Consider the following 17711-nt stretch of genomic DNA (forward strand, 5'->3'; position numbering starts at 1 on the left):
AAATGCAAACAACCCAATTTAAAAGTGAGCAAAGGACTTGAAAAGACATTCCTCCAAAGAGACATCCAAAAAGTCAATTATATGAAAAAATATCCAACATTACTGATCATCAGGGAAATGCAAATCAAAACCATAATGAGGTATCACCTCATATGTGTTAGAATGGCCATTATCAAACACACACACACACACACACACACACACACTCCAGGAAATACCAAGTGTTAACAAGAATGTGAAGAAACTGAAACCCTTGTGCATTGATGGTAGGAATGTAAAGTGGTGTAGCCACTACGGAAAACTGTAAGAAGGTTCCTCAAAAAATTAAAACTAGTATTAGCATATGACCCAGCAATCCCAGTGTTTTGTAATGACAAACAATGCTGCAATGAGTAAACCTGAACATACGAATTTTCATATGGTTGGAGGTATGTCTTCAGGGTAGAGTCCTAGAAGTGAGATTCTTGGGTCAAAAGACAAGTGCGTATGAAGTTCCCCTTAGATATTCCCAGATTCTGCTCTAACAGGTGAGATGTGGTTGTGCAAACTGGAATGTCCATCCGTTTGCTTTTCGATCAGCGAGGTATGAGAGTGCATCCTTCTCCACACCCAAAAGCATATGACCCAGCTTTTGAGTATTCATCCAAAAGCACTGAAATCAGGATCTCAAAAAGATACTTACACTTCCTCGTTCGTTGCAACATTATTCACAATAGCCAAGAGTTAGAAACAATCCAAATGCACATCAGTGGACAAATGGATAAAGAAAATGTGGTATATACATGCAGTGGAATATTATTCAGTCTTTAGAAAGAAGGAAATCCTTTCATATGCCACAACATAGATGAACTTTGAGGACATTAAGCTAAGTGAAATGGGTCAGTCACAGAAGGATAACTACTGCATGAACCCACTTATAGGAGGTATCTAAAATCGTCAAATTCATAGAAGCAAAAAGCAGAATGGTGGTTGCGGGGACTAGGGGAAAGGGAAAATGGGAAGTTGCTGCTCAATGGGCATAGTTTCAGTCACACAAAACAAAAACTTCTAGAGATCTGCTGTACAACAACTTGCAAATAGCTAACAATATTGTATTGTACACTGGAAAATTTATTAATGGGGTAGATCTCATGTGTTTTTTATCACAACTTTTCTAATGGGAAAATGGGGAAAGGCATGAGCAGAAAATTCACAAAATTAGACCAAAAAATGGCAATTAAACATACGAAAAAATGTTTAACCTCACTCATCATTAGAGAAATGAATTTCAAGTACACTGAGATACCATTTCTTTCCTCAAAAGTAAGAAATTTGCAAAAAAAATAAAAACTATAACAACACACTCAGCAAGGCTGTGGAGAAGCATGCACTCTCATACCTCGCTGATCGAAAAGCAAACGGATGGACATTCCAGTTTTGCACAACCACATCTCACCTGTTACAGGAGAATCTGGGAATATCTAAGGGGAACTTCATACGCACTTGTTTTTTGACCCAAGATCACTTCTAGGAATCTACCCTGAAGACATACCTCCAACCATATGAAAATTCGTATGTTCAGGTTTACTCATTGCAGCATTGTTTGTCATTACAAAACACTGGAGACAGCCTAAATGCACATACACAGAAGAACAGTTGGGTAACCTATGGTACACAGTAAAGTACTAGGAAGTTCTCTTTGAAATGACATCGAGTAATTTCCAGGATGTGCTTTTAATCACAAAAGGCAAAGCTCTTTGTAGAGAGGAAAGCTGACCACACCCTCCTTCCCAGAGGCAGGCAGCCCAAATTGGAACTCGGAGATGTTTTAACTCTAATCAAATTCAAAGTTTTGATTATTACACAAGAGTGGGTATCTAATTATCAGCTGAGACTTTGTCTTCTGACTTAAAGTAACTATAGAATTCTTTATGAATAAACAGAAGAAACATAAAGTCTGGCAGAGTTTTCACCTAGACCAAGAGGGAAATTTATCTCACTAAATAAATTCTAAAGGGAGAGTGAGCTATAACATACAGTGTTGATTGCATCCCACCAGTTGTGCCTGTTGAGCATAAAGGTTACAATCCACTGCTGAGTCATGGTCACCATTAGCAGTCATTTCTCCCAAACATGAGGCAGAAGGCTAACCCAGCCCACGGATGAAATGCTCTCCACAAGTGTACAGGAGTGGACTTTAAATATTTCCTCCTCTTAATCCAGGCCACCTTGGTGATGTACTGTTGCTATAGGTGTGGTTGGAGAGTTTTCTGGAAGCATCTCTCTCACTGCTATACTTCCACTGCTATACCCTGAATACATACATTCTTAAAGGTTGACTTGCCAACAGCCAAGCTGAGCACTGACCTCAGAAAAGCAATTCTTCCTTCTGGTTATGCATAATCTGGGGACGTGCCTTCCGAAGACAGAGAAAGACGGCAGTGATCCCTGAGACTGGCTGCATGCATGTCCAAAGAGCACAGGAGGAAAGGAAGGTGAGTGAAGGTAGCACTGTGCATGTGGTGATGAGGGAAAGGGTACTTCTGGGCTGGTCGGTGCCTGCTCTACTTTTCTGCACAGCCAAGCTAAAAGCACTGCCCCTTTGACACTGCCCTGGCTGAAGAAGCAAAGGACTCACAGGGGCAGGTCCAGCGGCAGCCACAGGTCTCTTCCACTTTAACAGGTGACTGGCTGTTGGGGCATGAAGGCCTCGGCCCCCGGTCACAGTTGACCCGATGACTCTTCAGCAATGTCTGGCCATCTGGCTGGCAAGTCACGGTGTGGCACTGGTCTGGCAAGGTCCACACGTCCCCAGGCTGCAGAAGAAAACAGCAGATTCAGGCAGGGAATAAGATAAGGTACTCCAACTCTAAGCCCATCTGCCAGACAACTGACCCCTAGAATTGAACACAGGCCTACACAGCAAGGAGGCCTCCTGTACATGAGACAGGAAGCAAAACACAAGATGTACAGATGGACCCCCAAAAACAAAATAATAGTAAGAGGAAGCACTGGACTAAAACCAAAGGAGGAAAAATTAACCAGTGGGAACAAGAGCCCCAAACACATCTCTAATCTTTCTTTCAAAGTCAACAGAAAGGAACTTACCCTCTTCTCATTCCCATCCTCATCCATGCAAATCCTAACAAATCCTGCAACAGACACAAATAAGACCTTAGTTCCCATCTTTCACCCAGAAATTCTGAACCATTCACAATGTCTGCTTAAGCAACCTGGTCTAGTTTTTGAAGTCAACTCAACTCTGAAAAGAATCTGAACGAGGTTAACAGTGGAGACACAGGGACATGAGGCTGAGGTGGTCATCCTGTGGTTCTTCAGACATGCTCTGCGGTTATTAATAATTATGATGCCAACAACAGCGATAATACGACAATAACTACAGCTTACGCTGTCATTATCTTGGTTCACATGTAGATCACACCAGGGATGGGGAAGGTGGGGAGATGAAGCAAGATCCTGGAAACCTGAAAGAGATCTACTTGAAGATTCCTACCAGGAGAGCTGCCATCTCTCTGTACAGCTAATGTTATTAGCTATAAGTCAAAACTTGCATAGAGTTATTGCCCTTTAAGGGCAAACTTGCATTGAGTTATTCCCCTGAAGGACAGTAGCTTTATGCAGGTTTTGACTTACATCTAGTAACGGGAAAATATACAAACCCAGGAACCCCCCCAAAAAAAGCGTGTGTGTGTGTGTGTGTGTATATTTTTTTTTTGAGATGGAGTCTCACTCTGTTGTCCAGGCTGGAGTGCAGTGGCGTGATCTCGGCTCACTGCAAGCTCCGCCTCCCGGGTTCACACCATTCTCCTGCCTCAGCCTCCCACGTAGCTGATACTACAGGCACCCGCCACCACACCCAGCGAATTTTTTGTATTTTTAGTAGAGATGGGGTTTCACTGTGTTAGCCAAGATGGTCTCGATCTCCTGACCTCGTGATCCGCCCGCCTCGGCCTCCCAAAGTGCTGGGATTACAGACGTGAGCCACCGCGCCTGGCCAAAAGCATATTTTTGGCCTAAAATCAACTTAAACTGTGGTACTTTGATATGAGTCTCCATGTTATTGTATTTCTAAAGCCCTTTATACCCACGTTGAGAGTGAGTCTAGGCCCATGGGGAAGAAGACTATATCTACGGAACGCTGGGGTTCCTTGCTTATGTGTTCTGATTCTTTTGTCCAAGATCCCTCTACACAAATAAGCTTAGGCTCTCTCTGCCAAGTTCACATGGACAATTAGAGTGGAAATAGGACCATACACAGAAAGCTTTCTGCTGGCCCCATGGGGGCTTGTGGTATACACCTCCCATGAGCAGAAACTTAAAGGTCCTGGTCTATATAATAATCTTCATTCAAAGCCAAATCTTATGCATGGGCACCCTGGGGTCTCTTGAATAGTATTTTTGTTTCTTTGGCGGGTTTGTTTTGGAACTTTTTTTGAGGGAAGTAAGAAAGGTATTATAAGACTCACCAGAGCACAGTTTGTGGAGGAAGGAATTGCCCAAGGTGACCATGGTAGGGAGGTCTTCGATTCGCTGGAGCTTCACCATGTTGGAGTCGCCTGCTGGGCCTGCCAAGATCCGTAGCTGGGCTGCATCATAGCGATCTCCAATTCCAATAGGGAACACTGCCACTCCTAGAGTTAGCAAAGAGACAAGAAAGGATCTGTGGGCAAGTAGGCTCAAAATGGACTGGCCTGACGTTATATCCAGCATCTGAATACAGCCTCATGTTTTCCAGGCTGGTCATATAGACCAGCCCTATGAGGAAGATGTTCAGTCAACAGATATTAATGAGCTCCTACTCTGTGTCAGGTACTATTGTAAGCAATAGGGATACAGCAGTGAACCAAGCATATAAAGTCCCTCCCTGTCCCCCGTCCTCATGGAGAGATAAGACAACAAACACACAAACAAAGTAAATATATAGAATTTCAGATGTGGATAAATGCTTAGGAAAAAACCAAAATGAGATAACGGGGATGAGAATGCCCAGGGCTGAGGTGTGGGTTATCATTGCATATATGGCAGTTGGAGAAGCATTTGGTGAAAAGATGGCATCTGAGCAGAGACCTGATGTAAGGATGGAAGGAGCCAAGAGGATGTCTGAGGGAGGGACATCCCAAGCAGAGAGAAGAGTGAGTGCAAAGGCCCCAAAGCAGAAGTGTGACTGCATGCTCCCGGGGGCTGGGGAGAGAGGGACAAGCAAAAGAGGGAAAAGGCGTGGATCAGGCAATGCTCCACTGGCCACAGTAAGGGCTCACCATGTTCTGTGAATGAAACAAACCAGCCAAGACTACAGAGCAGAGGGACAGGGGCTGACTTTGATATTAAAGGGCCACTGCAGCTGCTGTGCTGAGAATGAGCTGCAGGGGACAAAGGTGGAAGCTGGGGTTCCAGTTAGACAGCTATTTCAATATTTCAGGTGACAGATGATAGGGACTCGGATTGAGGTGACCCTGGTGGACATGGTGTGGGGAGGTGCGACTCTCAAACTATTTTGAAGATGGAGCTATAGTTTGTTCGTGGCTTGCATGGAGGTATCAGGAAAAAGGAAGAAGAATCAAGGATGCTGAGCTTTTTGAACTGAACAACTGGAAGGTTGGAATTGCCATTTTCTAAGATAAGAAAGATGGACGTGAAAATCAGGAATTTAGTTTTGCCTGTTAGAGCATGCAAGCTGAGTTGAGGTGAGGCTGGAGATACGAATTTCAAAGTCAGAGATGTATAAATATATTTAGACCCATGACACTGAACTAGACCACCAAGGGGGTATATGTAAGAAGAGAAGAGAAAATATCATAGGGCTGAGCCCAGAGAATGTGCATGCTCATTTACACATGAGAAACCGAGGCTTCGGACGGTTAAATGACTTGCTCTGGATCATATCTGCTTCCTCAAGACCACAGCTGCTTCCTTTCCCAGTGAAAATCTTTCTTTGGATTCTTGATACTAAAGGAGAAAAAATCTCCATCCTGAAATTCCTCAATTCAGCTCTCCAGAAAGTTCTAGGAATTTGCAATGTGCTTCAGGTTGGAACGGATTTTCTACTAGCAGCTTTTCAGCTTTTGTAAGTTCGTTATATTATCCAAATATACATCCTTTCCCTTTGTGTCCTTTACCGTAAAATCATAGATTTCATAAACATGTCACATTCATTCACTCAACAAACGTTAAATGGTCACCTATTTTGTGCATCATACACAGATGATACAAAAATAAGCAAGATCTTCCCTTGCCTTCAAAGAACTCCCAGTTTTTTGCAAGGAATAGATATGTTACAAATACAATACAATACGATTTGCACATTTTGAGTAGCTCATGTGTGACATAGAGAATGGAGCAAATAACTTCCTCAGGAAGAACATCAGGAAGACAGCAGAGAAAAGACTAGGTTCTGACAGCACTCCTAGGCAGGGTCCTGAAAGATGAACAGTTCTCCAGGTGTCCACGAGGGGACTCAATGTCACTCCACTCACCCAGACCTCCTTCAGCTGGGAGGTGGTCCCTCAGACTCTACCACCTGTCCCAGCTCACATCCTGTTGATATTAAGAACATGATAAGCACATGTTCTTATGAAGCACAAGGCTGGACATCTGGATCCTTCCCTTTCCTACAGCATGATCCTTTGTCTCTCATCCATCAACCCTGCCAAGCTCATTACCTGGTACCAGGAAAGGACTCTAAATACATGAAAGTCCCCATTGGTTCTCAAGGCCCCACAATGAATCACTCTGGCCTCAGACATGACATTTTAGTAAGAGACCACGAATCCTACTTTAGAAAGAAAGGGCATAGAGGTATGATCACTCCTGGACACAAAGGGAAAATGTGGAGAAATTAAATGTTATAATTAGTTATAAAGATATAAGATCAACACACACTTATTATTGTTTGGTTTCCTAATCACATCGTGATTGGATAATTTCCTGCTGTTTGAAACCAGGACAGAGGTTGGTACTGAGCATATTTAATATCGGCCACCACATCCAAAAGTAATCCCAGCCCACTTTTAATCCTCTATCATTTCTGAAGTCTTGCTCTCCTGAATTGAGGACTGTACACCAGATTCTTACTGTTGGACCTGGCGGCATCAGCTGCTGCATCCACTGAATCCACAGAGATGTCCGTGACCAGGATGACCACCGCCTTCGAGACTCCCGGCCTGGCACCATGCATTTCTGAAGTCAAGTATCGCACAGCAAAGCCCAAGGCATCCCCTGAGGATGGAGAACAGATCACGCCAAGTCAGTACTGACTGCGGCTGGATACCCTGTCTCACGGTGGATCCTTAAGTCACTTAAAAGCTGAATGATTCAGAGACTCCAAGGAACACCCAGTTGAGATCTGGAGAGACGTGGAAGAGCAACTAGCCCCTCACTTTCCAGGAGAAGAAACTAAGGCCAAGGAGCAAAGTGACTGGAATTATGCCAAAAATTAGAATCAGAATGCAGATTCTGCATCCAGCCTGTGGCACCAACGTTACCGATTTGGCTGGGGCCTCCCTCCCGCTGCATGACGTCCACAAGGCTCAGCAAATGGGCTTTCTCCGGGGCCACGTTCCATGGCACGTCAATGGTGGTGATGCTTCCATACTGGAGCACTGACACCTGAGTGAGATGAGGCCCTAAACGGAATGAGAAAACGGGGATTATTTTGAATCAAGTGGAGCCCCAAAAAGAGCCTCTTTGTCACCTGCTGCTTCAGCTGCCTCACTCACTCACCTATATTGGCTTTTGAAATGAAAGCCTTGGCAAAACTCTTCATTTCATCAAAATAAGAAGCTGGGAAACTGGAGGAGCCATCCAGGAGAAGGATCACGTCCAGGGGCTGGCTGCAGTCTGCAAAGACAACCAGGAAGGTGAGCACACAGGTGCCAGCAGGGACACTGGCCGCCAGGCCTACAACCTGACATCCAATAGGATCTGCAGGGTGTGCTGACCACGTGGCACCACCAATGGGGGTGGGGGGTGCCTTTGTGAGCGCAACGGCAATATGGGCCAGGGAGGAGGGGATAGGGGAGATGGAGTTCCTGGGGCCGGACTACCTCAGGTTTGGATACACTGAGAAGACTCCAATTCTACCCAAAGGAAGCTTAAATGTCTACAAATAAAAGCGGCAGGCATGGGCTTCCTCGGTAAGAAGGGGCCGCCACTCTTCTAGAAATGAGTAAAATACTGGCCTGGCAATACAAGGAGACTGCAAAAGGAAATGGAGCGGCAGCCCCTCCCTGGACAATGAGCTGCTGTGTCCTCAGATCTTGCAGGGCAGGTGAACGTACTGTGATTATTCCAGCTATAAATGCCTAGTGCTCCTGTTACTGTCTGAGTACATCTGAGATTTGATGAAATTATGTAATTGTTGTTTTCCTCAGCAGAAATATTACAAGAATTTAAATAAATCTATGGCCATGAAGAAAAACAAAAACAAAGAAACAGAAGTACTGACAAGTGTGAGACTCAAAAGATACTAAAAGAAGGCTTGTTATTCTGGGATTGTCCCAAACACACCGAATAAAGATGTTCAGGAACTGGGAATGGATTAGATGCCAGTGTCAGTAAAAGGCAGTAATAACAGCAGTGGGAGCAAGCATTTTTTTTTGAGCACTTGTCATGTGCCAGATACTATTTTAAGCAAGTAGGTGCTATTATTATCCCCATTTTATAGATGAGGAGACTGATATACAAAGAGGTTAAGTATTTCCCCAAAATTACCCAGCTAGCAAGTGGCAGAGATAAGATTCAAACTAAGGCAGTCTGACTCCAGTGTCTGAAGACCGCACCTGCTACCTGGCACCTGACATCCTGGTCTCCCCCTGAAGAATGTCAGCTACCCGGAATAATTTCACCCACCCAGTGTGGTCAAAATGAAGCTTATCGTCACCACCTTTAACAGAGGTTACCTTGAAGGCGGAGGGTGGAATTGGGTGGGGAAGAGGCTGTGTGATAAAGTAAGACTTGCATTTTCTTTTACTCCTTATTGGCAATGTTTAAATGTTAACAATAGGCTTCCATTACCTTTGAATTTATATAAGCACACACCATAAGAAAAGATCTTCCCCCGAAAAAGGATCACAGTTTGTCTCCCTGCCAGGGAGGTGAGGAAACACACGCCCTTTGAAGGCAAGTTTCAACCAAGGGCACAGAGACCAGGGAAGCCAGGATTAGAACCCGAGTCGTATCTTGGCAGATGCATGTAGCACCAAGGTCATGCCAGCCCTCACCCAGCCCTCCCACCTGCACACAAGGTGCCAGCATACCAGCGGCAGGGGAGAGGGTGGGGATCTGCAGCCCCTCTCCGGAGCAGCACCTCTGCAGCACCAGGTCAGGAGCCTCTCGGGGGAGCGTCTCAAAGTCCTGGATGAGGATGGGGGCATTGGGCCAGCCGATCCTCTCCAGCTCCTGCACGTTGGCATTAGGGCCCACTCCAATGGGCACTACCTGGATGTCTCCAGGCAACCTCTTGATCTCATCAGAGGCAGGATTTCCGGTGACCATGTAGACCAGGTTGGGCGCCTGCTCCCGGTCACCCTGGCTGACCAAGAAGCTGTGGTCGGAGAGGTACTGCAGGGCCAGCCCAGTGTTGGTCCTGTTGCCGCCCTGGTAGCGGATCTCTCGCACCCGCTGCAGGATGTCCCCTTTGGACTGTGCCTCGCTGAAGGGGTACTCCACGGTCACCATGTAGGAATACTGCAGCACCGTGACATGGATGCTGTCCTGGCCCACATCCATCCGCTGAATCACCTCCTCCATGAACTCCTTGCTCCTGTTGAAGTCGGCTTCACCAATTTTGTCCGATCCTTCCAGGACAAACGCCACATCCAGAACCATGGAGTTCCTCTTGGGCCCCAGGGTCGAAACCCCCAAGAGCCCCGGGCCCACAGTGACTTGTGCCATGTGGGGGGGCAAAGTAGGAGGACGGGCTTCAGGGGCAAGGTCACAGAGGTAGCTAACCATCTCGTCCCTTTGCTGCTCCAGCTCATCCACACCGCTCAGCACAAAGGCCTTGTTCTCAGGGGCCTGCTTCTCAATGAGGCGGATCTGCTTGAGGTTGGCATGGGGCCCAATACCCACCGGGATCACGATGACCTTCTTCTTCTTCAGGCCCTGGACGTATCGGACAAAGTTCCGGGACATCCGTTGGGGCTCCTGGCTGGCCATCAGGAGCAGGGCGATGCGGGAGGCTTCAGGGCGGTCGATCTTGCTAAAGATTTGGAACAGTGTGTATTTCAAGACCTCGCTGGTGGAGGCCACCTGGCTGCCCGCATACTTCACCTGGCTGGCAATGCGCCGCAGCTCTGACGGTCGCTTCCGGTCCTTGAGCCCAATGTAGGCGTGGGAGCCATCGTGGTACTCCACCACGGCCACGCGGACCCACTTCTGGGAGATGCGCAGCCGCTCCATCATGTCCACCACAAAGGCCTTCAGCACTTCAAACTCAGCCTCGGACAGCCTGGAGGAGCCATCCAGCAGGAAGACCAGGTCCAGTAGCCTGCTGCAGTAGAAATCGTGCAAGGGGGGTTCCGAGATGTCCTCCACATACGGAGTGGTGGGGCTCACCGGGGCATCTGTGGGAGGCACCACCAGGCCTCCCGGCTCCTGGCAGGATTCACAGGTGAGGTTGACACCATCACAGTGGCTGCAGAAAAGAGCAAAGAAATTAAAACGGTTCAGGAAGAACCTATGGACACTTCTGAGCCCTACGGTGTACGACCACTTCCATATTCCCACACAATCTCCTCTGTTCCACCTGAACTTGAGATCCCATGGACCATTCCACACCCAAGTGAGATGTCACTGTTTAACATCTGTCCCCAAATAGCATGCCCCCCCTTTCAAAACACACACATAGCTGACTTCCTTTGATTCTAGAAACCAAAGCTTTAGCCCATCCTAGGATATGAAAAAATATGCTCGTTCTATACCATCCACACAGCCACTCAAAGCTGATTTCTTTTCAACCTACATCTTTAGCAACATGAATACTTAATTATAATCCAAGCCTTCTTACAAGTGTCTCCAAGAACAAATGTTACTAAAATGTAGACGCTAACCTGTGCTGGTAAATGTTCTGTTGAAGAGAAATGCTTTACAGTACATATTCTAACAGAATGTAAATTGCATGAGTTTTAAAACATGTTTAATATGTTGGGCCCTAATGAAGAGAGAAAAAATTGGAGCAAAAACATTGTGGAAAGATGAATAAAGATTCAAAACTCCAGCTTTATCTAGCAGAACAAATTATTTGAGAGTAGCAGACAGGGGTCCCTACGGTGTTAGGCCTAGGAAAAGACATTCACTCATTCCTCCAGCAGACATAGGGTGAGCACCTCTCATGTGCCAGGTACTGTCCAGGCTCCGTGCCCAGCCCCAAGCACACACCACAAGTCTGTAGTAGAGCAGTGGCCCCACACACACAAATTCCTACACTACCATGCCAAATTTCCAGGCTCTGCTGGTAACATCACCTTTTTGCCAGTGTCCCGGAAAGTGGCACGGCCTGCCAGACCACAGGTGAAATCAAGTGGCCCTGTGGTGGAGACCAATATGGGCCAGGACCATCTCCTCTTTGGACTCTCAGCCTCGGAGGCACATGGCCTTCAGCACTCCCAGTAAAGCTGACAAGGCAGCAGTGCCCTGAACCTGGGAAGTGTCCCCCTGTGGCTTGATACCAGGTGATGCCCCCAGCCTGCTGTGGGACTTCTGTCCACACACTGCTTGCAGCTTCAGCGTGCACCGTGGCAGCTGCCCCTGCCCGTGTGCCAGCAAAGGAGGTGGGGAGAGGGCTCAAAGCTCTCATGGCCTTTTGGCACAGAACCCCAAGCCAGCATCAGAATCACCCAGTCCTTTGCTCCCTACAGTCCACGTTTCAGCATAAAGAGTGTGCGCAGGTAGAGTCTTACTAGGAAGTTCATTCCTCCTTCCCGTGATCTACGAGATTTATTGCTTCAATCCTTGGTTAACGGTGCGTGAGTGACATACTTTCTAGTTTCCTGTGTTTGCTAGAAAACTCACCCCAGGCAGTGTTCGTTCTTGTTTGTACAGACGGTGGCGGCAGGATCTGACTCTGGCAACTGTGACCATAGCCCCTCCCCAGCGAATTTACCTTCTCAAGTTTAAGCTCCCAGAAGGCTTGATCAGTGTCAGGGAGTGGTGTTGAATAGATCTGGATTTTAATAAATGTTCCCTACTTATGAGCAGGACTTCAGAGGGCTCAGAGCTCACCCTGAGGACTCCTTCTCACCTCCCCAAAGGCCAGTTTCCCAGAGACAAGTCCGGTGAGAACCCAGGGTGAGAGCAACGAGCACCTTCCCTCCCCATTATGACAGCCACACCCTGCCACCTTGACGATGGCCCCCACGACGTTCATGTCACCCTGAGGCCCCGTGTTCCATCTCACTTTCTTCTCCTGAGTCCCCACCTCCAGTATATGGACACCTGTGCTCAGACTAGTCATGACCTACAAGGACAATAAGTGACCATACCCCACCTTCAGTGAGAAAAGCAAAAACCTCTTAGGACTTAAAAACCTATTAAGAGCAAAAACATTGTGGAGGAATATATGTGGAGGAAGCAGTCCAGTCCATCCCTAAAGAAAAAGAAGCAAACCCTAGGAACAAACAAAACAATAAACTACACGAAGTAATGAATTAAATAAATAAACAAATAAACTCAATCTCTCAACTCATGTAGCTAGGACTTTTTACCCAAAACCTAGTCTCTGAGCTGGCCCCTGGAGAAGCAATAAGATTTGTCACTTCAAACAACCCAGGAATCTGTTTTACCAAATCTGGCAGTGCTCAGGGTCACTGGGATTCAAGGTGACTTTCTTTCCTGAGGCAAAACGCCGGCCAGCCACCTCACACACTGGACAGTCTTCGGGGTCAACGCAGGTCTGCAAAAGCTCATCCAGGATTTTCCCTGCAAAAGAAAGCTCTCATTAGGAACCAAAATGCTCCCCTTTCCCACAAGAAAGCCTCACTTTTAACTAAAGGGGAGAAACCAACTCCTCCTCCTGCCCTAGAAGACAACTCCTCCTGCCCGCACCCCCAGGGGTCATCCCGCCACTCAAGGAGCATCTCTCCTCCTTGTGCCTTGATTGATCCCTCTGCAAAACTGGGAGTGGGGATTCCTTCACCCTACCTCACCTCCCCAAGCCTCAGGACAAACGAAATCTTATCTCCAGGGCTCTTTCTGCTCTTCTGAATAATGCCTTCAGTAACTCTAGAGCTATGCTGTACCATAGGATAGTCACAAACTGCATGTGGCTATTTAAGTTAAATTAAGTAAAATTCAATAAAATTCAAAAATTCAGTTCCTCAGACACACTCGTCACAGTTACATTCAATACAACATTCCCCCACTGCAGAAAGTTCTATCGACAGGGGCTGCTTTAGATGAGAATCCCATAAGTAGGCACAGAAAAGCATTTTGGAGGAGCTCGACTTGAGAAAAATCACGACTGGCCTGACTCTGATGAAAGAACCCATGGAACCTGCGGCAGGCTTGCAGGTCAGAGATGGAACCTGCGGCGGGCTTGCAGGTCAGAGATGGGACGTGGCAGGTGGAGGCTGAGACGAAGCAAGACCTAGAAGCAGCTTTCCATCCATCCCTATCCCATCCCACCAGCCCGACCCCCAGAGACAGAGGCCTCACCTGGAGGGCAGTGGGCATGGCAGCCCTCCACACACTGCACAGGGCAGGCCAGCGGCTCGGGGTGCTGGCACGTGACTCGACAGGCAGGCGCACAGCTGTTATAGCGCCACTCACACTCATACCCATTCTCCCGGAGATTCCTTTCCTCGCAGCTCCGGGCTGTGTAGACAGGAGACAAGGCCATGACCACAAAAGGCAAAGCCTCCAGGACTGCAGACCCATGTGGTAATGGCCTGGGGGCATCTGGAGATAATGTTGGGGAACTAAGGGACTATGGGAGTCACCAATATTAGAGACTTCTGGATTGTTGAAGCACCTAAACCAGAATCTATTGGTTCTGAATTCATTTCTTTTTTTAATTTTTGTAGAGATGGGGGTCTTGCTATGTTGCCCAGGTTGGTCTTGAACTCCTGGGCTCAAGGAATCCTCTGGCCTCAGCCTCCCAAAACACAGGGATTACAGGTGTGAGTCACTGTGCCCGGCCCAGTTTTCTACATAAAAACATTAAGTTGCTTATGTCCAAAGAAGGAAGATTTTATAGACGTGAATGTATGAGTTGATCACTCATATTGGCAAATATAATCATGCCTAATTAAAGACATAAATCGACTTCCTTCTTTTCCCTCTTCTCCTCTGCCAGAATCTCTCCAGAAGAAAAGTATCCACATGTTCATGCCTTGAATCCATGTCCCACCTCACCCATAATATGAACTTCTTACTTAGCCAATGTCTTAACCCTCCTTAGCCGTTGGCCATCCAGTCCCATACTAGCACTCTGTCTTCTCTCGCCCATGAAGATATCCCCCTGCACTCACAAGGTCTTCAAGCATAGACACACGGGAAGAAGGGAGGGCATCTGAGAACATGAGGGCATCAGAACTTACGGCACAATGTGGCCGTCCTCCAGGTCACCACCTTGCCGTGCTGGGCACACACGTGGGCATAGGCAGCAATGGTGTCGCAGAAGCAGGCGCAGTCCCCAATGGACTCACAGGAGCAGGTGTCGTAAATGCAGACATCCAGGTATGGCTCGGGGTCCACCTGCAAATGCAGCCTCAGGTGGCCCAGGCCTATGGCCAGGTGTCAGGAACTCTGGCTCTTAGTCTGGGTGCAAATGTTCTGATGGTCAATTTAAGGATAAGGGGGGTCCGGGTAGAAGGAGAAATGTAACTCAATGGTCTCAAAGAGGGAATGAGTGGGAAGGCAAGATTCTTAGTTTCTAATCTGCATTCCAGCTAGAAGAGTTGAATAATGCAGTGCTGCTGGCCTTCTGCAGAACACAATGAGCCTGAGGATTTTCCCGAAGAACAGTCCCTCTGTCCCTCTGCCTACCTCCCTGCTCAGCCACCCATCTGTCTTCACAACCCACTCTTAGCCTCATGAGCATTTGGATGTTTTTACGAAAACACAAACACACATACGTGCTGGTCACTGTCTTTCTTTGCCTCAATTCAGCAAAGAGAATGGGGAAATACATCACGCCCTGCAGCTGCCTCACTGCAGTGCTATGGGGCAGGTATGCAGGACAATAGGGCCTAGACTCTGATTCCAAATCCAGTTCACCAGTTCCCACCTTTCCTCATCCCCAAAACATGCCTCTAAACACACTGGACTTTTTCAGGGCAGTTATGACAGAAAATGAATTCAGACGCTGAGTGGGTCATTGTTTCTAAGACGTTCCAACAGTACCAATGTCCCCAACTCCTCCCCTGTTCTCACTCTTCCAACTCAGATGCCCAGGATTTCCACCAAACCAGGGAATGTAAGTATCCTTTGGAGTCCTCAGAGACTGAAAATCACTGCATAGATAGAAAGAGAATTGAGATCCATGTTTTCAACCAGTCTCTCCCACATTGGTGGTGCTACACAGCAGCATGTATGTGTGCATGGCTGTGTGTGTACATAGACTTCTGTAGTCACATATGCCCATGTACAAGCCCATGTCCACATGTGTGTACACACATACATGCAGCAGATAAGAGACAACCGCACTATGGTCGGGCATGGTGGCTCACACCTGTAATCCCAGCACTTTGGGAGGCTGAGGTGGGTAGATCACCTGAGGCCAGGAGTTCGAGGCCAGCCTGACCAACGTGGTGAAACCTCTTCTCTACTAAAAATACAAAAATTAGCTGGGCGTGGTGGTGGGCGCCTGTAATCCCAACTACTCAGGAGGCTGAGGGAAGAGAATCGCTTGAACCCAGGAGGCAGAGGCTGCACTAAGCCAAGATCATGCCATTGCACTACAGCCTGGGTGACAGAGCGAGACTCTGTCTCAAAAAAAAAAAAAAAAAAAAGAGAGAGAGAGAGAGAGAGACAACTGTACTTAACCTTGGGGAATTCCTCCTTGTCATTAGAGATAAAGACACAAAAATAAGTCATAATATGAGGACTCAAAATCACCAAAATTAAGACCAGAAAAGAATTTCTGTGAGACAAGAAATGGGTACCAAGGGGTTTTGGGGAGTGGGAGAGGAAGGTCTTTTGGTCTGGACAAATGCAGCAGTAACAGGAAAAGGAAGTCTCTGGCTCTGGTGTTGAAAACAAGATACTTCAATAAGAGAACAAATCCTAAGACTGGGGCCGAAAGAGAAGCGTTGGCACATGCCAAGGGGAGTTACTTCTCATGCAGAAGGAAATATTTTGCCAGGCATTGCTTCCCCTAGAAACTGTTGATTTTACTTTTTGTCTCCCAGATTGAAAGCCAAGAAAAAAAAGCTGAAGTGGTGTCTTGGTGCAGATCATGTCAAGACACCAGGGTAGTGTCCATGTTAGAAGGTCACACTCGATGTCCATACCACCGGGCCAAGCCTTGGGACCATCTGCTTCCCACTACCCTCAAGGTCCTCACCAGCTTGTTGCAGTCCTGGAAGACGTCACTGGTAAGGATTCTACAGGAGGAATCCACCATCGTCTGCTTCATGATGTTGTTATGGCAGGTGGCAGGGGATGAGTCCAGAGGCACCTGGGAACCAGGCAAGAGATAGGCCAGCCGTCAGCTGGGCAAACTGGGGTTATTCAGCCCAGAAGGATCCGAGAGACCCTCCTTCCCACCCTGCAGCCACCTGAAGGTCATACCACCCACAACCCCCCTTCCAGCCCCCATGAGAATGGGGACAGAGGGACATTCCAGGAAGCAGGCTCTCAGGCTCTGTTCACACAGAGACCCAGACGTACTTTTCTGGTGTCAGCACACTGCGAGCTCACTTTCCAGGAGTTCCCAAAGTCCACGGGGTCTTCCTCCACTTGGAGGTTGCTGCTGGTGAGGTCATTGTTCTGGATGCCATCAAAATTCCCACACAGGCCACACACTTTCTCCTTGAGAGACAAGTTGAGGGGATGAGCACCGTCAAGCCCAGGGGCATGCTCTCTGGTTCAGGGGAAAGGGGAACGTTCCTGGCAGCGACGGAGGCAGAGGGCATTTGAGGAAGAGGAGGAGGAGCAGGACAGAGACTCAGAGGAGGCCCGAGGTGAGCAGCAAAGCCTTGCCATTGCCAAGACCTATTCCTGAGCTTCCTTGCTGGCCCCATTTTATTTAAAGCTATGGAAACAAAGAGAGGCAACATGCCCATGTCACCTAGTCAGCCAAGGGCAGAGGTGGGAATCAGGCAGCCTTGGCCCTGAGATCACTGGTGGGAACTATCACTGTCCCCAACAAGCGTAGAAGCAGAGAGAGGAGCTAGGTCCACTGCTCCACCAATGGAGGTGTAGGGGTCCAAGGAGGGAATGTTATAGAACTGCCTGCCTCTGGGCAGGTGAGTCCCCTTGCCTGGAGAACCGCAGCCTGTTCAGACCAGGCTGGGCAGAATTCTGCTCTATCATAAATGTAACCAGGAAGATATGTCTCACCTGTCTCCATGTTCACCCATCATGGAGTGCAACATGCAACGAGTTCTGAAAAAGTAGTTACGAATGAGTGAGAAACAAGTAAAAACTACAGAAAGAGGAGGGATAAGTTCTAGTGCTCTGTAGCACCACAGGGTGACTATAATTATCAACGGTTTATTGTATATTTTCAAGTAGCTGGAAGAGCAGACTTTGAGTGTTCCCAACACAAAGAA

The 17711-nt window shown here is 47.6% G+C and overlaps 1 protein-coding gene across 1 annotated transcript in view; it reads right to left on the reverse strand.

Annotated features, from left to right (window-relative positions):
- The window catches only part of VWF (von Willebrand factor), a 175656-nt gene that overhangs the window by 59388 nt on the left and 98557 nt on the right, over nt 1-17711 (reverse strand). Inside the window, exons 23-34 of the mRNA XM_054442726.1 lie at nt 16828-16968; nt 16502-16615; nt 14535-14691; nt 13651-13809; nt 12780-12915; nt 9255-10633; nt 7720-7836; nt 7482-7622; nt 7072-7215; nt 4467-4631; nt 3088-3131; nt 2618-2795 (exon numbers count right to left, since the gene is read on the reverse strand). Coding sequence (XP_054298701.1) covers nt 2618-2795; nt 3088-3131; nt 4467-4631; nt 7072-7215; nt 7482-7622; nt 7720-7836; nt 9255-10633; nt 12780-12915; nt 13651-13809; nt 14535-14691; nt 16502-16615; nt 16828-16968 — 2875 coding nt within the window. The remainder of the gene's footprint in view (nt 1-2617; nt 2796-3087; nt 3132-4466; nt 4632-7071; nt 7216-7481; nt 7623-7719; nt 7837-9254; nt 10634-12779; nt 12916-13650; nt 13810-14534; nt 14692-16501; nt 16616-16827; nt 16969-17711) is intronic.

Source organism: Pongo pygmaeus, chromosome 10 (assembly GCF_028885625.2).
Source record: "Pongo pygmaeus isolate AG05252 chromosome 10, NHGRI_mPonPyg2-v2.0_pri, whole genome shotgun sequence".
NCBI lineage: Eukaryota > Metazoa > Chordata > Mammalia > Primates > Hominidae > Pongo > Pongo pygmaeus.